Source organism: Chiloscyllium plagiosum, chromosome 20 (assembly GCF_004010195.1).
Source record: "Chiloscyllium plagiosum isolate BGI_BamShark_2017 chromosome 20, ASM401019v2, whole genome shotgun sequence".
NCBI classification, from domain to species: domain Eukaryota; kingdom Metazoa; phylum Chordata; class Chondrichthyes; order Orectolobiformes; family Hemiscylliidae; genus Chiloscyllium; species Chiloscyllium plagiosum.
Genome location: NC_057729.1, coordinates 32,811,909 through 32,833,601, shown reverse-complemented (window position 1 = coordinate 32,833,601; position 21,693 = coordinate 32,811,909). Strand labels below are relative to the sequence as shown.

General features: G+C 38.3%; 1 protein-coding gene across 10 annotated transcripts in view; it reads left to right on the top strand.

The window, feature by feature from the left end:
* Positions 1-18,618, top strand: part of myt1b (myelin transcription factor 1b) — a 182,419-nt gene extending 163,801 nt beyond the window's left edge. For 9 of the 10 annotated variants that reach the window (XM_043710460.1, XM_043710465.1, XM_043710463.1 and 6 more), the window contains 3 exons: positions 1,458-1,561; positions 7,305-7,448; positions 17,132-18,618. In XM_043710460.1, the coding sequence (XP_043566395.1) occupies positions 1,458-1,561; positions 7,305-7,448; positions 17,132-17,275 (392 nt within the window). In that variant the 3' untranslated portion in view covers positions 17,276-18,618. The remainder of the gene's footprint in view (positions 1-1,457; positions 1,562-7,304; positions 7,449-17,131) is intronic. The other variant, XM_043710461.1, reaches the window with a different exon arrangement.
* Positions 18,619-21,693: the final 3,075 nt, after the last annotated feature.

Sequence of the window (21,693 nt, the reverse complement as noted above, 5' to 3'; positions counted from 1 at the left end):
GTACATACTGCTGTCACTGTGTGTCAGTGGTGGAAGGAGTAAATGTTGAAGTTGCGGTTCAATCAGGTCACATTGTACTGGATGGTGTCAGGTTTCTTGAGTGATGTGGGAGCTGCTGTCTTCCAGGCAAGTGAGAGTATTCAAGCAAACTCTTGTTTTGTGTACTGCAGATGTTGGCAGACTTTGATGATTCAGGAGGTGAGTTACATGATATAGGATTCCCAGCTTCTGATCTGCTCTTGTAGACATAATATTTATTCGGCCTTCCCAGTACTGATTCTGGTCAATGGTAACCCCTAGGATCTTGATAGTAGGGAATTCGAAGAAGGTATTGCTATTGAATTTTAAAGGGTAATGGTTGGATTCTGTCTTATTTAAGATGGCCAGAAACTTCAGCATCTGAGGAGCCACAAAGGCTAGTGAACGTAATGCAATCATCAGTGAACATCCCCACCTCTAACCTTATGATGGTAATGATGAAGCAGTTGAAGATAGGGTCTAGGACAGAACCCTTAAGAAACTATACAGTCATATATGGACTGGGATGATTGACCTTTAACAACTGCAGGTATCTCCCTTTATGTCACCTATCACTTCAAACTAGAGTAGAGTTTTCCCCCCTGATTTCCATTTACTTCAGTTTTGTTAGGGCTCCTTGATGGCATTGTTGGTTAACTGCTTCCTTGGTATCATATTAACAACTGTATTATGGGAGAAAATAACCAACAGAGTGATACTATTGATTGCCTTGAATGGGAAGAAAATTGCTCAGAAGTACTTATTTTTATACAAGAATTATGCTCTCAGCACTTTTTATTAGATAGTCAATTTTATGTTCAATCTGGAAACTTTTATATAAGGTCTCTTTCAACATTCAATCTTAGCAGTGATAGCCAAGTAAGAAATCATTTGAAAGTGGCTCCATTGCAGAATTCAGTAGGTGAGACCAAAAAGCTGTACCAATGCTAACCAACCTCTCAGTTTGTATTCTCAAAATTTATTATGACTCTTCGGAGTCAGCCAACTCCAGAGTATCATTTGGTCACCTTCACAGAGATTGAGCTACTTTACAATGCTTTTTATAATTGACAACACTGGAGTAGGCTGGAGAGGAAGGGAAGGAAGGAGTTGCCATTTAATAGTGTCTTAGATGGCAGCAATTTGGTGTTTTTGTTTAATATCTAGAGAGATTTAAAAGGAGGATATTTTGAAAAATAAAAGTTTTTCCAATCCTTTACTTCCCTTTTAATGTCTGCATTTTCTATCTACATGCTAGAAAATGAATGTTGGCACTAACACCCGGCAAACACTTAAGGAATTCTTATGACTTGTTTTCAAAATAAGGGATTAACACCTCTATTACAAGCATGAATAGTGGAATGTCATACAAACAGCTTTTCATAGATTTTGTATAGAAACAATGACTACTTTCTCTAATTCACTTTCTGTTCTCACAGCAATTGAAAACGATGAAGAAATTAAGCAACTTGACAAAGAGATCAATGAGTTAAATGAATCCAACACTGAAATGGAATCCAATATGGTGAAATTGCAGTCACAGGTAAAATTATGGGAGGGTTCTAATTCAAAGAAAGCTTTATTTTACAACAGATATTTTTGATCCAATGCTTTTACAACAGAAGTATATGAATAAATTGCTAACATCAAAACATACCATCTTAAATGAACAAGTAACTTTAACAAATACTGGAAATTTGACATAATGAACAATACAGTTAATATTTCGGTTTGGTAAGTTTTCATCAGAAAGCTAATTATTTAATGTTTTAGCCTGCAGAGTAAACATTTAAAAAATGAAAGTGTCTTTTTTTTAATCTTTCATACCTGTTGGAGTAGACTGGATTTTTATATCATATTGTAAGAAACATCACCTTAAAATGTTTTTGACTTGGAGAGTTTGAAGATATTCTTTTGTGATCTTCCCAGCTCCTGTGCAATATATGTAGCTGGTTTTAGAGTAAAGTGGTCTGTACTCTGGCCCAACATCAGAAGAGCACCCTGTCAGATAGTTGTGATAAATATATCCCATACCTGATTCAATGAATTACCAATTCATATCAATTTTATGTTCTAAAACCTTACCATAATTGAAGTTTCCAAACTCATATTACATTGGACCATTACAGGTACCAAACTGAGATTTTATTTCCTCAATATTTGAGGCTAGATTTAAAATATTGGCCACATGTGAGCAGTAGTATTTCAGGGGAAGGGTCACTGGACTCAAAACATTAACTCTGTTTTCTCTTCACAGATGTTGCCAAACTCGCTGAGTTTTTCCAGCAATTTCTGTTTGTGTTTTATAAATTGATCTGTCTTCGTTGACATGCCTGCCATTAGCCCCTAGTATGATTTTACAAGCCACAGGGGAGCCATCAAGTGGGTTTCACAGCTTTGACCCAATTGAGGCCCATAAGAAGCCATTAAACGTCCAATGAATAGCCTCATGCCACCTCCACTCTGATATGACGAGCAACACTGCCATTCCCATGCAGCCCAGAGAGTTCAAGCTTTCAGTTTGCCAGTGAGAACAAAGAGTTTTTCTTATTTACTCACAGCTCTGGCTAGGCCAGCGTTTATTGCCTATCCTAACTGCCCAGATGGCAGTTCAGAGTCAACCATATTGCTGTGGTCTGGAGTCATATGTAGGCCAGACCAGGTAAGGATGGCAGATGTTCTTCCCTAAAGAACATTAGTCAACCAGATGTGTTTTTCCAACAATCGACGGTGAATTCATGGCCATTATTAGTCTCTTAATTCCAGATTTTTATTGAATTCAAATTCCACCATTTGCTGAGTTTCTGGATTAATATTCGAGCAATAATACACTAGGCCATTGCCAATACTGTCTTTTCTCCGGATATCTAGTGCCAAATGGAGGGTCCCTTCCCTTTTCCTCCCCACACCTGCTGCCTCCACACCACGTCCAACAGATTCCCCTCTCCCCACCACCCAACCTTGCTGGGACATGTCAGTCTGGCCCCATTAAGAACCTGGACATTTCTGAGTGTCTGGATATATTGCTGGAAGCCACCTCCTTGACCTACCTGAAATACTAGCAGTGACCATGAGTCCTGCTGGCACTCCAGTGTAGAGAGTTGTAAGCCTCTATTGGCCAGCAGGTTCATGATGTGGGACATCCTTCTTGAGAAGAACTGAAGACCCGGCTCATATTAATTAATGGATTGCTGTTCAAAATACCAAAGCAGAGGGAGCCAGCTAAGCAGAGACAAGCTCAGCCCCGGTTTTTAAACTGAAATGAAGGGAACCTACCCTCAGTAGGTAATCCAGCCCAATGTACCATTGATTGTATATTTAACATGGCAACTAATCTGCTAATAATGCAATTTCCCATTTGTATTTTTCAGTTATTATCACTTTATGTGGTTACTCTGCTAATGTTAGTCTCTTTCTTAGTAAAAGGCAGTAAAAGTAACTTATTTGGGTTTATCTACGTGCAGTAAACATTCCCATGATGTAGAACTTTTAGGATCTGTCATGACCCTCTGTTCTTACATTAATGTGTAAAATTAAGTTTATTTTTCTGAGGCAAGTTACTTACCTGGCAGGGGTAGGTCATGATAAGGAAAGTGTGATTTATTATCAGTGATGTCCAGAAAGCGTACATAGCACAATTTGGGTGGCGATGAAAGTTGGTGAAGAAGCTACACAGTAGACTGAATTTTCTTCATCAGGAACAATCTGTTGGAAACAAGTGGATTTGAAGCATCAGGCATCCATTGACTGTAGGACCTCCATAGCACTGGATACTTTGATGTGACCTTCACAAACATGAAGACCTGTATAAAGTTCTTCAAGGACAAGAAGAATCTGCCCAGCTGAAAATCCTCACAGCAGAACCATTCATTAATCTGCTGTCCCAATAGGCTTGAGTGGTGAATGTGCAACTTTATAATACATATGTTCCCATCAAGAATGTCCTCATCTTCCTAATTCGGTACATTGTCAAAGTTAAGAACTGTACTGAAGATAAAGATATCGTTGAAATCTGGACCAATAAATGGTTGGTCAAGCTAGCTCCGAAGGTCGATGATATGGGAGCAGTCCTACCCCTCCCTCTATCCTCTGTGGCTTTGCCTCCCAAATGGAAAATCTGGCCAGGTGACAGCCAACTGCAGTAATGTCTTTTGGAAGAACTACAAGCAGGTTGGCCACCAGGCAAAGGACTGCAAGCAAACTAAGTAATGTTTCCTGTGTGACGTATCTGAAGAGATGCCCAAACCACAGCCTCAGTTATACACAAAAAGCGAAATAAAGGAGGGACCTGTACACAGAAAAATGAATGTGACTATTAGGAAGGAGTCCCTCGACTGTCCCCACCAAGTCAAACCCATGAAGAGATCTGAAAAGGAGAGGCCGAGGAGCCTTTCAAGTGATTTCCAGCCAGTCATCCTGGGCAATGTTTTCAATGGTATCATCGACGCAGCTGGATGATCCAGCAGGCCCAATAGCAAACTAAATGCCATATTCACACATTGGATGGAAACAACAAAAAACGCTCAGTTGTACAGTGTGTTCAGCAACCCTGAAGATGGAGTTTTTTTTATTCACTCATGGGATGTGGGCATTACTGGCTGGGCCAGTTTTTTATTACCCATTCCTAGTTGCTCTTGAGAATGTAGTGATGACCTTCCTTCTTGAACCACTCCAACAATGTTCTATAAGTAAACCCACAGTGCCCTTAAGGAGGGAATTCCAGGATTTTGACCCAGTGACAGTGAGGAATAGTGATATATTTCCCAAGTCAGGGTGGTGAGTAGCTTAGACGGGAAATTGCAGCTAGTGGTGTTCCCATGTATCTGCTGCCTTTGTCCTTCCAGATGGAAATAGTCATGAGGTTGGAAGGTGCTGTCTCAGGACTCTTGGTGAATTTTTGCTGTGCACCTTGTAGATAGTACACATGCTGAGCATCGGGGAGTGGGGTGACTGAATGTTTATGGATGTGGTGCTTCGTCTTGGATGGTGTCAAGGCAAGTGGGGAATAGTGCGTCAGACCCCTAATCTGTGCTTTGTAGAGGGTGAACAGGATTTATGGAGTCAGGAGATGAGTTATTGACTGCGATATTCCTAGCCTTTGACCTACTCTTATAGCCACTGTATTTATATGGTAAGTCGAGTTTCTGGTCAATGATCCCCCCCAGGATGTTAATATTAGGGGACTCGGTGATAAAAACAGCATTAAATGTAAAGGGGAAGTTATTAGATTGTCTCTTATTGGAGATGGTCATTGCCTGGCATTTGAGTAGCACAAATCGTATCTCGTTGCTTGAATGCGCAGCATAGCTACACCTGATTGAAGTGAGACAGGACTGTACTTTACAGCGTAGGCTTCCTGTTGATGAATACAATGTGAATGCATGAGGCACAAACACCAAGTCAGTGTTCCTCTCTGACCTCAGCCTCCTACTGGCTGACTGTCACCAACAGGAAGAGGAGAGGTATGTCCAGGACACATGTAAATTAAACGTGAGTCTACTGACACCATGAAACATCGAGGAACTCAAAAGAGTTTTCAAACTTTGGAGAGCAATGAAAACCCTCTTTGAAGCTTCCACACTCTTGATGGGATGCAATCGACTCGAACATCAAGAGATTTCTTCACCCTCGAAGATGTTCAGAAGGCAAGAGAGGAACAAGGGAAATGCATCAATTCCAAAACAGCAGGGAGAAAAAGGCAATGATTTTTGTCAAGATTCAACCCCAGTAGCTCTGTGACACAGGACACTATACATTCCAGGAATGAACACTGATGTGCTTTGGTCTGCTCATAATAAGACTATAAGATATAGGATAAAATATAGGAGCATAATAAGGGCATTCAGCTCATTGAGTCTGCTCTGCCCTTCAATCATGACGGATATATTTCTCAACCCCATTCTCCTACCTTCTCCCTGTAATCCAGATACCAATCGAGAATCTATCTAGCTCTGTCTTAAATACACTCAATAACTTGTCCTCCATAGCCTTCTGCAGCAATGAGTTTCTCAGATTAACCACCCTCTGACTGAAGAAATTCCTGTTTATGTTAGTTCTAAAGGGTTGTCTCTTCACTCTGAGGCTGTCCCTTCAGGATCTAGTTTTTCCTACTAATGGAGACATCTTCTTCATGTCTACAGTATCCATGCCTCTCAGTATTAAAAGTTTCAATGAGATCGCCCTCATTTTTCTAAACTCCACATCGAGTACACGCCTAGGGTCCTCCACTGCTCATTGCCTGGCAAGCCCTATAACAAGCCCTTCATTCCCAGGATAATTCTTGTGAACCTCCTTTGGCCAGCACATCCTTCATTAGATATGGGCCCCAAAACTGCTCACAATATTCCAACTGCGTTTTGACCAGAGCATTACACAGCTTCAGCAGCACATCCCTGCTCTTGTATTCTAGCCATCTCAAACTTGCTGGTCTTCAAGTCACAGGAGCTGTTCTTGATTGAGTACTGCATATTGGCATATTCCAAGATTGTGGACTACATGCTGAGGTGACATGTTAAAGCTTGGACAAGCTACTGCAGAGGCGCATTGGGAAAATGTTGTGGTTGAAGGCTTTTCAGCAGTAATACAATTGGGGACTGGGAACTGTAGAATTGCCTCAGTCTGTCTGCCATACAAAGAATGCACATTGTAAAACAAGAGTATTGAAAATGGTTTGAGGCACATTACAGTGTAGTATTGTATATCCAAATTCTGCATCTTTTGTAGAACTTCTTGTAATTTTCAATTTGAATTGTTTTCCTTGGGTCTTGGGCTGTATATTTGAAGTCCATCTTGTAAATATGAAGTCAGTTACATTCATATCGCGTGGAGACAGTTTGAATGTTATTATAAATTCTGTCAGATTCACATTGAAATATTTTTGTAATTTATAATATAAAATTATATTTATCATTTTTAGGAATAAAATAAAATATATTTTTGTAAAAATAAGTTATTCATAATGTGTATTTCAGCAGCGTCATCATAGTTGATAGTAAGAGCAGTATCTGTTGTTTTCATGTGTTTAATTTTTACTCAGCTGAAATAATACTAGGAGCAATTGAAATAGTTGTGGGTGTATAAATGCATTAATTAACCAGATTAGTATGACTCTTGTGGTTCAGTGGTAGTGCCTCTACCTATGGACCAGCAGGTCCTACCTGCCGCAGAGTGTATCATAATATGTCTGAACAGGTTGATTGAAAAAAGGAACAGACTAATGACAAAATTGAAGGTATGTTAACATTCACCGAACCACAGTCCTAAAACTCAGTACTAATGCCTTTCAGATTTCTAACATGGAAAAAAATTTAAAAACTATCGAGGATGAAAATAAAGTGATTGAAGAGCAAAATGAAGCCTTATTCAAAGAGCTGGCTGGGTTGAGTCAGGCACTGATACGTAGCCTTGCTGATATAAAACTGCCTCAAATGGTAAGCAAGCTTGTTGTGCGTTATATTCTCTCACTATCTGCTTCTGTCAAGGTCTTTCATAGCTGAGTATTATTCTGATGATATTGCAGATAATTTTATACATTTGTGCTGCTGACGCAGTGTTTCCCCTGCTGTGAGCACATATTGAGAATTCTAACATTGAAATGAATGTGCCCACAAATTTTCTGCCCATAAGATTATTCATAAGGTGTACAATTTATGAAATTTAACCTGCTTATTTGCTTCTTCATGCTTTCAATAATGAGTTAAAGTCCGGTGCCATAATTCCACAAGAAATGTTTTATATTGATGAAGGGAGTCATTGGACAGCATTAGAATTTTAATCTGATTGATTGTATTTATGATTTACGATTTCAGAATACAATTAATACTCCTCGGAACTCAACATAATCTTTGCCGTCATCTTGTGCATTTAGCCATGAGTCAAATTGCAAACATCTGCTGGGCTGATATCACAACTGGTCCATGCACTTATATCTTCGATATCATGATTGCTTATTTTTCCTGTTACTCATTTTGTAATTCAATTCCATGTCATTAAATCTGTGAAACTTACTGGCTGCACTTACATTATGGCCAAGGTTTCAGGAATGCATTAATGTAGTCACCAGCCTCAGCCAACTTATACCTGGGAGTTGGCAGCCAAAGACCAAAATAAAACAAATGTTTATTATTAGGAGCCTATAATTAAAATGCTTGAAATTGTTCACACACAGACCAACATTATGCTTACGTATTTCAAGTGGAAATTTCAAATTTTGAACTATTTGTATCAAGGCCTTCCACAACATTGCTTGGTCACAATCTTTTTTTACATAAAACCATGACATAGTAGAGTATATCTTTCAGCCCCTTATCCATAAGCAACAATTAAAAGCTGGGAGTCTTGTGTCTCAGTCTGCAGCACCCTTGCCTCTAAGCCACACTGTTCTGGGTTGTTGGCCAGGAGGGAACTGAGGTATTGGTGCAGACAAACACTGCCATGAAGAATTCTCCTTCTCAACCTCACCCCTCACCTGAGGCATGGTGACCTTCAGGTTAAACCATCACCAGTTGTCTCTCTCTGATGGGTGCAGCTCTGCTGAAGTATTGTGCATTGGTGTTGATCCCCAGTGTGAAAAAAATGGAGAGTCTTAGTAGCAGGACAGATACCTTGCTATAAAGCAACCCACCAAATAAAATGAATGGCTCATCCAGTGGCTGATATGATCAATTAGCATTGTGGTGACTCCATTTAACATGGGAAAAGCGAAAAGAGATTTAAGAAAGAAGGATCGATAACAAACAATTGTACACATGCATAGATATTGTGATGTGTTGGGGGTAGCTTTCCCAGGAAATAAGCAAGCTGGGAAGTCGAAGAAAATGATGTCAGGTTGGGATCCCTCCACTATATTTCACCAGAAATGGCTTAAAAGAGAGGAGGGCAAATGATAAATCAATGAATAAATAATGTCTAAGTTGTTGAGATTGTTAAGAAACCATTTTAAAGGTAATTTAGAACTGAAACCTGAATTTCTGAGCCATGTAAGCTGCATTCCAATCTGTCAGCAACTCTCCAGGGTCACTCAGGCAGATGTACAGTGGAGAGAGCTTCAGTGAAACCGACAAGCTGTGAGAGCTTTTATCAACTGCACTGAAGGTTCCAGCTCTATCCGTTGAGCAACTACTGTTCAAAACACTTCTTCCATCAGATAGTGCTATCATTGGTGATTGCTAACTTTTTAAAAGCATACTACCTATCAAGCCGATACTTATCTTCAGGAGCACTTCTCTGTCATCAGCCTTCGGGTTGGCAAGGAAGCAACTTAGGCAGCTTCAACTTTGCTGACAGTCAAGGATAGAAGCTGTACCATTGCTAACTGCTTTGTCAGCATCAAGAACAACACCAGCAGCACTGGCTGAATTCTCCTCAGCCAGCACGCCTCTTCAAATGGCAGAGAGAATAGATACTAAGATCTACCCAGAAGGAAGCCACACCACATCTCAAGAGAGAGTGCCTCAAGAGCCAAGACTGTCATGGTAGGATGTTACTGATACAATCCAGGGTATCATAAAGCAAAATAAATAAACAGACCATACTTCAAATACAATAGCAAATTTAACCTTAAATAGTTGATACAACAAAGGTATGTGCCACAAAATCACAGGGATTCATATCATTCCTCATTCAAATGTGGCACTGCATGTAATCACACAGTATTTCCAACTTAGCCTGCAAAACATGGGATCTCTCACTTTCCACTCAATGGATTTGGTCCTCAAGTTGTACTCACCAGCAACCAAATTCTATCCATCATTCCCAGATAGTTAATACTGAGCAGGCGCTCACCCACAAACGTCTTATCCCCCTGGTTACAACAGTCTTGATAACATAGTTTTCCTTGTTTTTTTTTCAACCAACTAACCAGCGCACCCTGTTTGCCATCTGGATCCCTGATAAACGTGGCTACTAGTGTACCTGAACTGTTCATACCATTTTCAGAGTTCAATTACTTGTAATGTGCTCATGCAATGCTTAACTGAGATCATCTTGAGTTGTATTTTCTAATTCCTGTAAAATAGGGAATTAGGTTTTTCATTGAGCTTTCACAGGTTTCTCATATAAACTCTGTGTTTCCCTTTCAGCTTCAATTTGTTTTCTCTTTGTGCTGCTTACATTCTGCTTACAGCTCTCCTTGGTGTCTGACAACACAACTTTGGTGTTTTTACTTTCCTTTTGTTGGTACTGCTTTCAGGTCAAGGGTCACCAAGTCACAGGAACCGCTATTTCTTACCCAAATAAAATATAACTGACCCCCTTACAATTGAAGCAATCTCTTTAAAATCCTTACAATTTTCTTTTATAAAACAAGTACATATTCTCCAAATATAATAAAAACTATTGAAATTTTCTTGACTGTTACCAGATCAAAGGTCATCGCACCAACTATATCAGCAGTCTTATTGAAAAAGACCTTCTTTCCAGTATAACAGGTGTCCATGCATATCCCTCCTCTCACCATGTGTCTCTGCTTCTAGCCATATTGTGTACTGACTTGTCCTGAGAGAGAGGAAGCATAGAGTAATGAGTGCAGATAACAGCTAATGTGCTGAAGAGTGAAATTTCTAAAGAGTAGGTGAGAGACATGGATGTGAAAGTCCAATAGACTGAGATTGAGTGCAAGTTAATGGTGCTCAGAGTTGGTGTGAGGTGCCTGTAGGAAGAGTAATAAATGTAACTTCAAGGTATGTTGACCTACCTGGGGAATGCTGTGAAGGTGAATGTTGGACACATCAGAGTGTCCAGTTTTGTGTCTGAAAGCTGTCATGTCCTCCTGGATCCTGTTTGATACTCCAGGTCAGGGAGACCATATTTTTTGGCTACTTTGTTGGCTACTTCCATACATACCTCACGTGAGAGTGAGAGGCCCAGTCTTTCCAATCCTCCTCTCCATTGTTGTGGCTCCTGCAGCTTCTATCTTATTCTTATGTTGTCAATTTATGTCAGTATCATTTTTATGTAACAATAATTCTAAGTGTAGTTATTTGTTGTTATTTATTTTCAAAAATATTCAATGTTGTTGATTTCTAGCACTTAAATGTGGGTAAGTGATTAAGAGGGTAGGGAGTAAGGTGTCCATGGAGGGGTGGGGTCAGTGGGTGTAGTAAGGATAGGGAGTTGTCACTCATGAATAAATTGTTCAATTTAATACTGACCAAGGACATGTACAGTAGGTCTAATTCCTCTAAATGTCTGTAGGTAAGTGAGTTAAGCGAGTTGGAACCATTCCTGTCTTACTCTAACTCAGAGTTGGGAATATTTTCAGTGGTTTCCATACACCAAGTAATTGCCTATCAGGAGTTTCAGTTATCTCAGTAGGGTTAGCTGCATTGCAAGCTCCGCTTGGTCCCATCATGCAACTTTGTGTCTAAGTTGCTGCAAAGATTATCTTTCCATCGGAAGATCTGAGCCATGTTTGCATTGAGCTAGGAGGAGAAAGTGAGGTCTGCAGATGCTGGAGATCAAAGTTGAAACTTTATTGCTGGAACAGCACAGCAGGTCAGGCAGCATCCAGGGAACAGGAGATTCGACGTTTCGGGCACAGGCCCTTCTTCAGGAGCTAGGAGGAGCAATGGCATTCACCTGACTTCAAATATTCACAATTGCCCATCATCACCTCCATCTTCAGTCCCAGCATCCTGCACAAAATTGAAGAAATGAGACAATAATAATCCAAGGTTGATTCCCGCTTTTAAATTGGACTGGCTTTATCAATACCCAACTGGTTATGGCTTTGAAATTGGCCATAACTAACTTGCATCTCTTGAGATAGTTTATATCATTTAAAAGAAGTAGACATGATTCCTAAAGGAGCAAACTATGATAGAACTCCAGAACATGTAGAATACTCTCAGTTCCTATAGATGTGATATTCAGATTATGCTGCGTTCAGGAACTACCTTCTCGTTGTGAGATGTGAAATATGCATTTGTTACAATGCTGAAAACTATTGTGAGAAAGAATAATTAGTCATTTTATTGCTTAAAAAATAAATCTGTTTGTTGTCTCAATCAAAAGTAGATATTAGATTGTAAAGATAAGGCAATGATGTAAGCTTGTTAATGCAGTTACAATTGAATTTTCAATTAAACTTTCTTTGCAGTTCATATGACAGTTCATGTGACAGTTCAGATAATAAACTAATCAGATAAATGTGAAGAAACATAGAGTATCAACATATATTTGGAAGCAAATCATATCTAACATTACAAGATCCAGCTAGTGGTTCATACAGCAGTAATTATTGTGGACTACAAATTTTCCCATTTATAATGTTGTCTTGTGTTAACTGTAATGTAAGGAGTGTGCTTTAATTTCCAGAGTGTAGGTTACTCAACTCAGGTTTAGTAACCAGTGTTTTACAATCAAGGCATTTACATCTCTTTCCTGTAGGTAGTGGTGTGTGAATAAAATGTGTTGAAGCGCATTGTGCCAGTGTGAATCTGAAGCTCATTCAAAATAAATTTTAGCTCTTGGAGCCATAGATTCTTAGAAGTTTACAGTATGGAAGCCAGCCAGTTGGCCCAACTTGCCCATCTTGCCCCGTTTCACAATTGGCCTAGTCCCGTTTGCCTGTCTCTGGTCCATATCCCTCCATACCAATCCCATTCATGTATTTGTCTAAATGTTTCTTAAATGATGAAATTGTACTCACTTCCACCACTCCTCTGGCAGCCCATTGCAGATAGTCACCATCGTCTGGAGAAAAAAGTGCCCCTCTGGATATTTTGTATCTCTCTGCTCTCACCTGAAACATATGCCATCTAGTTTTAGACTCCCCTACCATGAGAAAAAGCTGTTGGCTATCTACCTTATGTATGTCTCTCATGATTTTATGGACTTCTATAAGATCACCCCTCAGTCTCCTATATTCTGGGGCAAAAAGTCCAAGCCTATCCAATCTCTCTATATAACTCAAACCATCCTGTCCAGGTAACATCCTAGTAAATCTTTTCTGCACTCTTTCTAGATTAATAATATCCTTCCTAGACAAGGGCGACCAGAACTTGATGCAGTACCCCAAATGTGCCCTTACCAATGCCTTGTACAACTGCAACAAGATGTCCCAACTCCCGTATTCAGTGCTCTGACCAATTAAATCAGGCATACTTAAAGCCTTCTTCATCACTCTGTCTACCTATGACTCCACTTTCAAGGAACTATGAACCAGCACTCCTGGATCTCTTTTTTCTGTACTCTCCCCAAGGCCCTACCATTGACTGTATAAGTCCTGATCTGGTTTGACCCACCAAAATACAACACCTTGCATGTATCTAAATTAAACTCCATGAGCCATTTCTCAGCCCACAGCCCAGTTCTTCAAGATCTCGCTGCATTCCCAAATAAACTTCATTATTGTCCACTATACCACCAATCATGGTGTAATCGCAAACTAACCATGCTTCCTAAATTCACATCCAAAACATTTATATAAATGACAAATAACAGTGGACCCAGCACCAATCCCTGTGGCACACCACTGATCACAGGCGTCCAGTTTGAAAACAATTCTACCACCGCTCTCTGTCTTCTACATTCAAACCAATTTTGTATCCCTATGGCTAGCTGTCTCTGCATCCTATGAGATTTAACCTTATTCAACAACCGACCATGTGGTACCTTGTCAAAGGCTTTGTTAAAGTCCATGCAGAAAAGATCTGCAGCGCTGCCCTCATCTACATTCTTGGTCACCCCTTCAAAAACCTCAATCATATTCGTGAGGCATGGTTTCTCAGGCAGAAAGCCATGCTGACTATCCCAAATGAGTCCTTGCCTCTCCAAATACCTCTAGATCCTGTCTCTGAGAATTCCCTCTAACAACTTACTTACCACAGACATTAGGCTCACCTGTCTGTAGTTCCCAGGCATTCCCCTGCAGCCTTTCTTAAATAACGGGACAACATTACTCACCCTCCAATCTTCAGGCACTTCACCTGTGGCTTAAGTGCCTGAAGTAACATAGTAGTAACATTCGGTAACTTTACTTCCATGTTAGAATTGATAAAATGCATAGTTCATTTTAAAGAGTATATCCTTTAAAATTCTACAAATACAGCAAAAATTATCTTAACTAAATATATTCTAAACATTCTTTTGCATTTAAACTTTCATACAGAACTTAATTTGTAATTCATACTCCTAAGTTATGTAAACCCAGTATCAGTTTTGCCTAAATGTATGTTTCCGATAGATATCCTGACTTTGTTATGTTCTTAATTTACAGTGTTGGGCTCTGAGTTATATGTTGTCCACAAAATGTGTCATTTTTAACCATAATTGAGAGATTTCAGCCGTTCAGATGCAGGACTATTAGTACTGTAGAAAATAGATATATAGTTGTTCTGCTATAACGCGCTTTTCGTCAACGTGAATTGGCTGTAACGTGATTGACGAATAGGTGGCGCTGTTTCTAAAGCACAAACTTTAAAAATGTGTTGACTATAATGCAATTCCATTGCAAACATTTTAAGTGCTATTTTTATTGCACGATTTTAATAAGAATGCAACCAACGAATTATAAAAGAAATGACTGTATATAGCATCAGCCCACTGCTTTGATATCAATCAGCCCCGCCCCCACCATTAATATGTAGGATGCTAAATGTTTAGGAGTTAAAGGTAACAAGACTAACAGATGTTATGAACTAATTAGTCGATGCATGACGAGCTGGCACATTTGAGGTTTCTTGTGACAGATGGGAACTGTGGGACTGGGGTGCATTATTTCCTCTTCCACATTTTGACTGAATCTGCCAGATTTTGTTTTGAGTTAATCGGCTGTTTTAGTTTTTTGATTCGATTCAGCCATGATTTAAGTTTTGCAATATGAGTATTAAGCTTCATATAAAGGAGAAATTCAGCAACTTTTAAATACAGGTATCTGAGATTGGATATTAAACAGGATAGCTCTGAATCACTGGTCTCTCAGAGGAGAATGTTAAAAGGATCCCAATAAACCCAACCAAATTCTCACCAAAGAAGACTGTATGACTCAGGAAGAAGTAGATTGGTTGAGAAGTTTAATTAAACTGGTGTTCTGCACACTAACTAAACCAGATATGTGTTTTGATGTACTAGAATGAAGCATCATGTTGAGATATGGTACTGTTGGAAAAGTGTGAAGGTGAATAAAGCATTAAAATGGCATGGATGATTTGGACCAAAGGGTTTGTTTCCATTCTATACATCTCTATGACTTCATAAATTAAGTTAATACCAATGTTCATTCTGATTTCCAACCCTGGGTGACACTGAAAGAATGAAATTAGTCATTATTTTAGCGGTGCCACACATTCTCATCTTACCAATGATTTTTCAAGTATAGCAGGATTTATTATATTTTTTGTGGGAAGAAATGACAAATGTTGTCTGTTAGCTTAGGAATCAAAAAGATTAAGAAGAGTAGTTAAAAGCACCTTAGCTGTAGAGAAACCTGCACTGGTAGAAGCAATACAGTCATCAATACAAGCAAGACAATGGCTATACAATCATCTAATACTCTAAACGAACTCCTACATAATGACCAAAAAAGGGGAAAAATGTACCTGCAGAATGCTGTTTTGATAATTATTCACTCTGAGACAATGCCCACTTGGTGAAGAATGTTGCAAAAAAAAGATCGTGCACTGATCTCATGAATATGAACGAAATGTTAGAAAGGAAATTTCAAAAATAAGATGTGTTAATGCAAATGTTCAGATATCGGAGTGATTTGCAAAAGTCATTAGATGCCCTCAAACACAGTGTCCTGTGTTATATCAAGAGAACAGAAAATATTCATGTAATCTTACTGAATACTTTTTAAGGATGGGATAGTATATAGAGTTTGTCAGTGGCATTATTATATAATCTGTAACAACATATTATCATTGTGTATATTTTCCTTTTTACAGAAAGGCAGGAATCTGTTAGGATTTAATTCTTTTAATAGGATGCTAAATAGGAGTTAAAGGTGACGAGGCAAAATATGTTGTGTAATTACGTAATTGTATGCAAATGTAGAGGAGTCTTGTTCCATCACAAAGTATGAATGTAAGCTATAGGGGATGGAATAGACTATTTAGCCTCTCGAGCCATCCAATGGTCATGGCTGATTGGTTCCGGGTCTCAACTCCTTGTTCATACACCTCATCAAAGAACTTTCTGATAGTTCAAAAATCTATCTACTTTTTTTAAAATACTTCAAGCAATCTACTCTCGATGACTTATAGCAACATAGGAACAGGAGTAGGTTATTTAGCCCTTTGAGCCTGTTCCACTGCCATTCATTGAAATCATGGATGATCTAACTGCATTAACCTGCCTTTGGCCCATACCTTAATATCTTTGCTTTACAAACATTTATTTAACTCTGATTTGAAATTAACAACTGATCTAGCTTCAACTGCCATTTGTTCGAGAGTTCCCTACCTCTCGTCACCCTAACATCGCTCCTGAACAATCTACCCTTAATGTTGAGACAATGCCCTCTAGTTCCAGAATCCCCAACCATTGGAAATAGTTTATCTTCCTCTATCCTGTCTCTTCCTGTTAATATCTTGAAGACTTTGATCAGATCATAACTTAGCCTTTGAAGTCCAGGTAACATTCTTGTAAACCTACATTGTATTTTCCCCTGTGCCAGTATATCCTTCCAAAGGTGTGGTGCCATTTGTCCAAACAAGTTGATCAAAATAACAATGTAAAAGTATATAAAGCAGAGTCAGCCAGAAGGTGACTGTGTTTTAGTGTGTGGTTGGAGGAAATAAAACTCTGACTAAAAGTGTATGCTAGATCTTTACCTAACTTGTAGTAGCACCCCTAACCTTTTCCAGTTCATGCTAAGAGCCCTTATAAACAACATTGACTGATTTCACTACATTGTAGACACAATGTAAGAAGATACTGTCATTTAACTTTGTTTTGAAGTATTGCCTCATACTTAAGTTTTACTGCATCTAGTTTTTTAAAAAGTACACTTACACTTATGGAGGCTTCATAGTGGTGAAAAACAATGATATCTTCATGTTTTGTAAGGTCACTGTAATAACATCCAACTGTATAAAATTCAAAATTTTGTTTATTTCAGAACTGTAAGAAATTGACATTTCTTGATTTCTTTTCCCTCTTTATTCTTTAGCAGGAACCAATCAGCGAACAGAACTTTGACGCATATGTTAGTACCCTCACAGATATGTATACCAATATGGAATGCTACCAGAACCCAGAAAATAAAGCACTACTGGAGAGCATCAAACAAGCTGTAAAGGGCATTCAGGTTTAAAAAAAAATTGTATATGAACTGTTCACTTACCCTGTAAATACAGTAAATTTGTGATTGATATTGGTTTAGAAATATTTATAGCAATTACGAACATAGAAATTGCACTTGTTTAGAACAAGTTGTCCGTAATCTTATTATGTAAATTTTAAAATAACATTTAAAATGAATCTGGAAAGCAAATATGTAAACTATTCTGAATTCTGTATGTTGACTCTACCTATTTATTTAATGTTGTCTATTTATTTAGTTTTGTTTTTAATCCAGATAAAACTGAATTTAAAAGAAAGACACAAGCATCTGGAGTGCATGAGGGAGTGTTATTCCTTATGCTGATCCAGTACAAACTTTTAAGAATTTAATTAACACAAGTCAGGTTATTTTTGTATTGTATTATTTATTACTTTATTAGTGTGATTTATTCCCTTTTTATGTGGAGTGAGAATATTTTATAACTGACATGTTTTGATAATTTTTTCAGAAAATATTTTGATTTTGTTAATATTTTTTCCTATTCATGAAAATATTTTTCAAACATTTACCACGGCTAAAGCAAAATTATGTATTAACCACTATTTATTTGATATTTAAGCAAATTAATTTAAAGAGTCCTTACTGTAATACTTAAGAGCCATTTTTTGTGATTGATGTATATTTATTTTGTAAGTCAATGTGTCTGTTACGTGACATTGAGTTTCGAATCAGCATAGTCTGCGAATTTAAATGTATTGTAGAGTGACGCATTTAGAAGCCTTCCACATTGAATAATTTGAACAGTTTCAAATAGGGATGTAATGATCAGACATTTTAATATGGGATATTTACAGCCTTTTTGCTGCAACAGCAGGTATACAGAGTTTTACAGGCGCTCTATTGCATTAACGCTCCACTGGCCAAAATAAACAGTTAAACATAGTCAATGGAGTTAACAATGCAACATTTATAGGACAGGAAGTACAAAGGAAAAGCAATTATGGACTTCTGTACAATGTATTGGAGTCCAACTGTAGTTTAACACATTCCAGGTACTAAACTGTGTTTGAATTTGTTGAAGTCTCAGGTCATTAAAACTTGAGATCAGGGCATTAGTGGCGCTTTTGCCTCACTGACAGATATGTAATTTATAAGTGATGTTTGTAAATCAGAAATGAAAGCTGAACTTTGTTGCAGTGCTAAGTATTGTAATTATTTACAGAAATAGGCACTGTTCAAACATTGTTTTAGTGCAATTTTTGTTGTGATTGTGCATCCAAATGTATGTATCTATGTTAAAAGACAAAATTACTGTTTACTTGTTTAAATACGTACATCTTGTTGTTCCACCTACATAATGAAATAAAACAAAGCTGATAAAAAGAAAAGTTTTCTGGAACCTTATTTTTTTCCTGCTGAGAATTCTGCTCCATATGCAGTTTCAAATATCTTTCATGCTTATTTTCTTTATTTATTGCTTTATTTCCATAGCATTTTGCATACTAAGTCAAATGGTAATTTTTTAATGACACGAATGGTGTGTGCAACGTATTATTCCATTCCTAAGAGCTGGATTTTTCATCCACAAATGAAGCAGGCCACACCCCATGCAAACTTCAAACAGGACATGATAATGACAAGGCAACAATATAAAGCCATTGTGCCAGTCTTCAAAATTACAGAATGCGAGTGAATGTGGAAATCAGCAAAAATCATTTTCAAAATGCCAATTTACAAGCTATTGGGTGTTTGAACAACCCAATCATATGAACTTTTTGTTTTCCGTTGAATATTTCAGGCAGCAGCCAAGAAAATGTTTAGGATTGTTTGACTACAGCTATGATCAGGTGGCACCAAGGGGGTGAAGAATGGACTTGCTGCTAGAACCATGCCTAATGGGGCAGCAGATTCTGCAAGTTATGATGCCAGGAACATCTGCATTATCTAGAAAAAAAAATCATCTTTGAGCTTTTAAGAACCTTCAATAAAACGTAGAGATTCTGAGAGCAGTGGTCCTTTAAACATGTAGCCATGAACAACTATATTATGTAATAACTATATTATATAATATTATTAAATATATAATATAACTATATCATATGATATTAATCAACTATGTATACAAAACTTTATATTCATAGTATTATCCCTTTGTCACATGACTCCCAGCCTTAAGTACAGATTGGACAAAGACCTCATTCAGTACCTCTCCTTGGTCTCCTTCCCTCACCCCATTGAGAAACGAATAATTCAATACCAAGGTGCAACTATGTTTAACCTCCTCATTAAGGCGATAACATTTAACTGCTAAAAATAACAATAGCCTGAGATTATGTCGAACTTAGTTGACGTTGATGAGGGAAGCTTGGAGGTTGACAGATACTCGAAACTGAGAACTGTAATATTTTTAAATGTACTAATAGTTCTTTCAAGACTTGCTTACACAAAATTATGTGATTTCAATAGAAGTGTTACACCATGTAACACAATAAATATTCTTCTTTTAACATGGATTTCTGTGCATCTTAGTCAAAACGCGAATTATTGTATCAAGTATGTCCTGTGCTAAGTTAAAGGCTAAAGAGTTTTTGGCTGACCATGAGATTGACAAGAAAAGTTTCTTTCATACCAGAGAATTTGGTAGATGTTTATAAATCTCAAGCCTTCTCCAAACTCAGAAGGAAAAAACAGTTGGAATTTTATAAATTGTTTTTCTTAAGTATGGCACACAAATCTGTTAACGTTTGCACAAGATTTTTTTCATACATTTCAAGTTCTGACACTTCGAAATATATTGGTTTCAAAACATCTGCCAGTATATAATTTGACAAAACTCCATTAATTTAAGTCTGGTAAGCATTTTTATATGGACAGGATTAGTATACCTCCATATCCAATCTGCATAATTTATTATGCTTCTGTCCAGGTGGAAGAATGCCTTTTAAGATCAAAACAATACCACAATGCTAAGGAACCCAGGTACAACTGTGTTTAATCAAGAACTTTGCAGTTTGACAAATGTTTGTCCCTTTCAAATTGTATGTCAGAAACAAGCAGATTAACTTTACTGCACTCACTTCAAATCCCTCACTTTGCTTCAGGGTTTAATTAGGTAAGAATTGCTCAAAGGGACTTTTTCAACTCTCTATTTTAAGGTTTTCTTATCTGCAAATAAATACAGGCTAGGGGATTTCCCTGTTTGCATATCTTTAACAGGAGGACCAGGGAAACCCAGCATTATAAATGTGGTGAACTCAAAGCTAACTAAAGCTAAACTAAAACAAAGAACTACAGATTCTGGATATTTGAAAGAAACACAACAAGTGCTGTAGAAACTCAGTGCTTCAGACAGCACTGTGGAGTGAAAACTGAGCGAACACTTTGGATCCAGTGACCCTTCTTCAGAACAAATGATAGCCAGGAAAAGGTGGTGTTTCTGCTGAAGTCAGGAGTGAGGTGTGGGGGTGTGTGGGGTGGTGAAAGAAGTAAGCAATGGTTAGAGTCAGAGACCAGAGGAGAGAAAGACTGTTAGGTAGACATAGGGATGGATAATGGTAAGCCAGGGAGAAAGAAGAGTTGCAAATGGGGGCCATAAGTAGGTGAATATTAGTTGACTGTACTGAAAGCACCTCATGTCATGACAGAGCCTACAGTGTGAGAAGGTACTCAGGGCCTAAAATTATTGAACTTGATGTTGAGACCTGTAAGCTACAAAGTCCCCAAGCAGGAAATGAGATGCGGAGCTTTAAGCTTGGACTGAGCCCAGCTGGACCACTACAGCAAGCCTGAGACAAAGATGTTGGCCACAGGAACATGGCAGTGCATTGAAGTGGCAGGCAAGCAATAGCTTGGAATTATTTTTATAGACAGAATATAGATGTTCTGCAACATGGTATCCCAAACTGCACTTCATCTCCCCAGTGTAAAAGAGGTGACATTGTAAACAGCAAATACAATAAATTGGATTGAGTACAGTGCAGATGCTTCACCTGGAAGGTATGGCTGGGGCTCTTGGATAGTGAGGAGGGGAAAGTAAATGGGCAGGTGTTACACCTTCTGTAGTTGCATGGGAAGGTGCTGGAGGGGGTTTGGGGATGTGTTGAGAGTAGACGAGGAGTGGACACAAATAACCTGAATGGAACTGTCTCTGTGGAAGGAAATATATGTCTGGTGGCATCCTACAGAGGTGGTGGAAATGGCAGCTAATGATCCTTCAGATGTGGATACTAGTGGGATAGTATGTGAGGAGGAGGGATCTTACCACTATTGTGGGAAGGAATAGGGGGCAGAAATGTTAGAAATGATTCATACATGGCTGAGGGCCCTGCCAACCATGATGTATAGATGCCGCAGTTGGACTGGAGTGGACAGGGTCAAAAATCAAATGACCACCAGGTTATAGTCAAACAGATTTTCTTTTTGAAATTGCAAGCTTTCAGAGCTCTGCT